The 6,551-nt window shown below is 40.1% G+C and overlaps 1 protein-coding gene across 19 annotated transcripts in view; it reads left to right on the forward strand.

Moving 5' to 3' along the window:
• DOCK9 (dedicator of cytokinesis 9) overlaps positions 1-6,551 on the forward strand; it is a 180,440-nt gene that overhangs the window by 79,562 nt on the left and 94,327 nt on the right. For all 19 annotated transcript variants that reach the window (XM_042456882.1, XM_042456886.1, XM_042456900.1 and 16 more), the window contains exons 6-7: positions 4,039-4,134; positions 4,955-5,089. In XM_042456882.1, coding sequence (XP_042312816.1) covers positions 4,039-4,134; positions 4,955-5,089 — 231 coding nt within the window. The remainder of the gene's footprint in view (positions 1-4,038; positions 4,135-4,954; positions 5,090-6,551) is intronic.

The following is a 6,551-nucleotide window of genomic DNA, read 5'->3' on the forward strand; positions in this document are numbered from 1 at the left end:
ACCTTTTTCCAACTGCAGAAGAGAGTTTCCTTCAGAGGCAGGATCTAGACTACTTAGTTATTACATTTATGAGAGTTCCATGTTCTGCTTGATTAAAAGAGCAGGTGTCGTGATGGCTCAGTCTTGACTTTCGATCTATCCTGTTTTGAACAGTTAACTTCTTTAAAATGTTTATTTGTTAAAAATATTCTGTATGAAGGTTGCTGGTAGCCCAACCCTGCCAGAGGATTTCCTTTATTGGAATACCACAGGATTTCCTCATAGTGGAATTCTGAATAAAGCTGGAAAGGAAGAATGTTAATTAACTGGAGAGCATTCTGTGTTTTCATAGTAAACTACTAAACTATTTCTTCAAGTACTGATGAATATGAAACATTTACTATAGAATTTCAGTTGTAGACCAATTATGTTTTAAAAACAATAAATCCAGTTAATGGTCCTAGTTTATTAAATAAATTCCTGTATGGCAGTCAGCATTTATATGAATCTTATTGGGGCTGAACAGACAGCCTGTTTGAGGCTGCTCGGGGCTGGCCTCGAGGCGTGGCATTTAGATGCACTACACCCCCAAGCAGGATAGAAGCCAGAGCCAGAGCCAGCTGGCTTCTCTCCCACTTGGGGACATGGTGCTTTTTTTTGCCCCAAAAAGGAATGGATTTTATCCACTCCTTTTTGGGGCAGAACCTGGCTGGATTGGGCCTGGGCATATGTTTGCCCTGGCCCCGATCCAGCCTAAAAGGGGCGGCTCTAAGCCGCCCCTTTTGGGCTCTCTGTATCCCCCCCCCCATTGATTCAGTGGGACTACTCTATTTGGGACTAGCAATTAGATTTGGGTTAATCCCAATATATTGCAAATTGTGGGAACTTGTTTACTGTGGAATGACCATATGTTAAAAGTTCCTGTGGACCTGTCTTCTGAGGTGGTTTTAATTTCAGGCATAGAAGTTGGTTGGTGGGTAGTTTGTTTTTGTTACTGATTTTGTGAGTGTGGAGATGCAGTGATGAGTAAGGGAGGGGAAATCTGATCCTGAGGACACAGTGTCATGAGAATTTGTCAGAAAACATTAATACTGAACAGGTTCAGAAGCTAGCTGTATATTACAAGTGTAACTAATCTAAGCAGTTGCTATCTGCAAGTTTAAGGTAATGCCAACACCGGATGCCACAGCTTTCAAGTATTACAGTGAATATTGAGCTTTCCTGCTGCTTTGGATGTGAAACTTCTGATGGTGAAGACATAATCATACTTTTTTATGTAGGGTGACAATAAAAGCTTCCCAAATGTATTTACTGTTAATCTAAGGTAAATCCTCTATCTGTATTTCTGATCTGGAGCCCAAACTAGAAGATGTTAATGAAATATCAATACAGCTTGTTGGAGTGGGGGCAGGGCCAGCTCATCCATCTAGGCCTAGGCAAACTAGGCAGCCGCCTCGGGCGGCAAATTTAGAGGCGGCACAGAACTTTTTGTATAATGTTTTGGCTTTTTGACTAATTCTCAATACTATGACAAGAGATTGGAACCTAAGTTTTATGTCATGTTTAGCTTTAACAAGCAAAACAGCGGAAATCAAGGGGTGAAAATAATGATGAGAGATGAAAGGGGGTGCCAAAATATTTCTTGCCTAGAGTGGCCAAATACCTAGAGCCAGCCCTGAGTGTGGGGAGAACAAAAATAACAACTTTAAAGCTTTTCAAATTCAAGATGCAATGAATACTTAGATATTTATTGTAGTGTTTGATTGTAAGCACCCGATATATCCACAATGCATTTTGATTCTTCTACATTTTTATATGGTACATCTGGAAGTCAGCATGTGCTTTTGAGGTTGTGGTGACCTTTAGACACCAAAAAGGTGGTACATTAATGAGGCATGTAGACCCCAAGACAGGTGAGAAAAACACAAAATATGGAAGGGATTTGCTAACAAAAAACAATCTTTCTCTTTACTCTCTGCACTTCCTATCAAAATGGAAAGGAAAGGATGGATTCTCACCAACAGATCAAACAAAATTTCCTTCCCCTTTACTCCCCACTGTGTTCCTGAGTACTGTTCCTACTTTTTGGGTGCCCCAGATCCTGTTACTACTTTCTTTATTTAATGAGGCCACCATCAATCAAATGGACTCATTTTCATCTGCTGGATATCAAAACAGTCCAGCACTTTGGAATCCCCTTTTTTGGTCCTTCCAAAGGGTTATTAAGTCTTCATTTCTCATGAAATCACTTTTAGCCTGAGGCTAGTTTTAAGGTATAAATATGTATAGAAACCCATAGCCTCTTTGCATGCAGCCTGCCTGGCATATAGTCTACCCCATACTCTGCCCAGAACACAGTCTGCTCAGTAAATAGTTGACCCCCTTGCTGTGCTCTGTGATTGTTGCCCTCAGACTCCCATCTGAGCGGCTCCTGCTTTCCATGGACCAGTCTTTGAAACAATTAGATATCGTCCTCAAAACAACCCTCAGTCTCCACTATGCCCTTTCATGTTTCTTTTTCAGTTAGTCGTGAATGCTGGATGTTAGAGTGAATTATTTTTGTGGTCATGTTCTTTAATATTTCTTCCAAATAAAAGTTCTCTTAGATCAGTCATGCCTGGAGTTTCTATCACTTAGTACTGGTATATAAAAAAACTCACCCTCTCACAAGCCCAGATAGCATTCCCCAGTATATTAAATATAGACTGCAGTTGTTAGTGAAGGTTGTTAGTGAAAGCAAGCCTCAGAACTTTGTGGGTAGCATGATGATGTCTGCTTATAAGCAGCCAGTGTTTTTTCTTGATTTCCCCTTTTTTTCCCAAGAGCTGAAAAAACACAACATGCCTTGTGTGCAACTAGGATGGGGAAATGACCTGATCAGTAGGAACCAGGAAGTGACTTTGGCACGTTACAGACCGCCTGAAAGCGGCAGTCTGCTGGCACTGCCGGTTGCCGCCTCCGGGAACCGCAGCGGCCAAACTGCACGGTTCCTGGACGCGGTAAAAAGAAGCCCAAAAATGGCGCTTCTTTTTGCGCCCTGGAAGTGATTCTGTCATACTTCTCAGAATATTTTAATGGAATCTGAAATAAACTGGGAAGTAGAAAAGAGGTTCAGGGGGGCATTTTGATGTCTGGTGGAGGCATCCTCAATGCAAGAGACAAGTGTCTTGGTGCCAAGGTGGGAAAGTGGGGTATGAGGCTATTGGTAGGAAAGGAGACAGAGGAGGAGGAGGAGGCTGGACAGATGGTAGCAGAGAGCTAAGACATGTGTGAATGCCTTGGTTAAGTGTGAATAGGCTAGTGTCAGTGGGCCTCACTGCTGGGGAGTGGTGCTTGCTTGATTGTTAGTCTGTCCCCCCTTCCTCATCTGGGTTTCCTTCCCTTCTGATGAAGAAAGAAAAAGAAAAAGAGGGGGTGCGTGAAGTATTTCTAATAGAGGGCTAGCCTGATCCTGGCTGAAAAGGAGGGGGGGTGAGTGACTGAGAAGACCAGTCTGGTTCTCAGTTCCACTGTTTCTTAGCTGCACAGCTTGCGTCCTCCTTGCAATGGAGCAGCCATGTGACAGGCACCATGCAGGCCCAGCCAGCCTTTGCTTTGGCTCCTGTCACATGGCCATTCCCTGCAAGGAGGAAGTTGGTTGAGCAGCTTTCATGTCTTGAACCCTTTGTGGACTCCCACAGTGTAGATACTGCTGCCTGCTTCAGAGGAAGAAAACCTGTGAAATTCATGAGGTCTCTGTAAATCAGTAGAATATATAGGTAGAACACATGCTTTGCTTGCAGATGGAATCCATGGCAAGCTATGGCTAATCATTTAGAGTGTACTGTACTGAACTGCATGAACTGGCAGTAGTCTGATGGTAGCTTCCTGAATGCTTGACTTAGGGATATACAAAATACAGTACTTAATATATACTTTCTTTGTAGTTGTGTTTTTCCATACATGTTTTTGAATAATAAGTGTACTAAATGACTCATGGGTAAATATAGAGTGCTTGTGACACAAGACCCAAATATACATTACTTTTATTGTAACTTTTTCTTTCTTTTTAAAAAATAGGATGCTGCATCTCTGGGATCTCAGAAGGGTGGAATTACAAAGCAAGGATGGTTATACAAGGGCAACATGAACAGTGCCATCAGTGTTACTATGAGGGTATGTGAAATGACTCTGTGCTAAACTTGTTTGAACTGTGGTCTTGAACATGGTTCCACATTTTCATTGTTAACTGGTTTCAGCATCAGTTCTGAATGTGTGACACTTTGGTTGCATTTACACAGCAGAAATAATCCAGTTTGACACCATTTTAGCTGCCATGGCTCAGTACTGTAGTGTTCTGGGAACTGTAGTTTGTTGTGGCACTTGAGCTCTCTGACAGGGAAGACTAAATGTCTTACAAAATTACAGTTCCAAGAATTCCATAGCATTGAGCCATGGGGGTTAAAGTAGTGTCCAACTGGATTATTTCTGCAGCATGGGTGTAGCTTTTATAATGTTATTACTGCAATCCTAATAACTCTTAATGATTCCTGAATTGTAATACAGTCGCCCCTCCGTTTTTGCAGACTTGAAGTCAGTGGTCTTGATTACTCACACAGGGGCAAGCCCCATTGGATAAATGGTACGTGAGCAGGAGAGCATGGCCATTCAAGCCCATGGGGCTTGAATATATGCAAGTTTTTGTTTTCATGGGGTGGTGGTAGTCCTGAATGGATTCCTCGCGAAAACAGAGGGGCAACTGTGCAATAAAATTTGACAAATAATAATAATAAAAAAGATATGTGCATCAAGCATCTTACCATTTTCCATGATTGTAACTCTTAAGAGGATATTTGTGAAGTTGGTTTTGAGGCAAGCAAAATGAGAAGAAGCCCTGCTGAGAGCATGTAAGCACATGCATGTTCCTAAAGAGCCATAGTGTACAAAATTTTGTGTTAGTTTATATTATAATGTAATTAATTATTTTTATAACTAGTCATTCAAAAGAAGATTTTTTCACTTGCTCCAACTTGGTGATGGATCATATAATCTCAATTTCTACAAAGATGAGAAAATATCAAAAGAACCAAAGGGGTCGATATTTTTGGATTCCTGCATGGGAGTGGTCCAGGTAAGCCGTAGACATTGTTGCTTAATATATCGCTTTCATTTTATACAAGCTTAAATCTGTGTATTCCTTTTATCTTTCAATATTACTGTAGAGTTTTAAACTAGGTTATTTCTGTAGTCCTAATCACTCTTGCTAAGGAGAAAGTCCCATTGAACAGAATGAAACTTACTTACTATATATACTCTAGAAATTTTAGTCAGAAAATTGACCCCAAAACCCTTGGTCGATTTATCCACAGGTCAGTGTAATTGCTGTATTTTAACTCATATATATGTGTGTGTGTGTGTGTGTGTAGCCATCCCCTTTCCCTGAATAGAGTGGTAAAAAGCAAAAACTTAGTCTATCCTGGGAGCTCCAAAAAGTAGCATGGATCCCCTCTATTCTCTCATCCATTCAGCCTTTAGGATGAACACAGTTATGCATACCAGAATTTTCTAAGTTCTTTGGCATCATTTTCCTTTTTATTATCCTTTACATCCTTTGTTACATGCCCCTAAGTTTTACCTACAACTTATCCATGGGTCATATCAAAATCCATAATTTTGCCCCCAAACCCTCCCTTGACTTATACATGAGGTCGACTTATAGCTGAGTATATACTGTACTTCTGCATTGCATTGTCACATGGATATTTGAGTTTTGATTTTTTAATGGGCAAATAATCTAAAATTATTTTTTGTTGCAAATGGTCTAAGATGGTGTTCTGTTTTCAGAAGACTTCGTAGCAGTAGCAGCTCACTTAGGTTTGTTGATAACTGTTTTTAGAAATTGAAAACTTGAGTTAAGTACTGAAAAAATATGTCCTACAAGGCAATTTAAGAACACATGAAAGTCTATTAGAACCATAAATAGTACTGTCATATGACTGTAAAATGTTTTACATAACTTCTTGTGTGGGATTTTAGTTATGGGAGCCAGATCACATTCATAGCTATACTCCCAAATATTTTCTATTGACCTTTACAGTATTAACTTTTCCTTATTTTTTTTTAAAAAAAAAATCTTTTGAAGCAAAACAAAACCTAAGCTTTAGTTGGAATCCTGCCAGCAGCAAAGACTAAAAAGGGAGTAGTTCACATCTCTGTGTTAAGTATTTGGTTTATTCAAGCAACATTATGAACTTCTGTGGTGGAACAGATTTGGAAAGTTCTTATATTTGTAGATGTTTTACTACATTTATTATGACCTTTATTGTTGTTAACTTCCTTCTGATTGACTTTGACTTATGGCGACCCTATGAATGAGACCCCCAAGCCACTCCATCACCCTGTTCAGGTCTTGCAGCCTCAGGTCTGTGACTTCTCTGATTGAGTCTTTCCATCTGGAATGCAAGCTAACTATTTTTCTACTACCTTCTACCTTACCAATCATTATTTTTTCTGTTGAACTATGTCTTCTTATGACACGGCCAAAGAATGCCAGCCTCAGTTTAATCACCTTAGCTTCTAGAAAGAGTTCAGGC

This window comes from Sceloporus undulatus, chromosome 3 (genome assembly GCF_019175285.1).
Source record: "Sceloporus undulatus isolate JIND9_A2432 ecotype Alabama chromosome 3, SceUnd_v1.1, whole genome shotgun sequence".
Lineage (NCBI taxonomy): Eukaryota > Metazoa > Chordata > Lepidosauria > Squamata > Phrynosomatidae > Sceloporus > Sceloporus undulatus.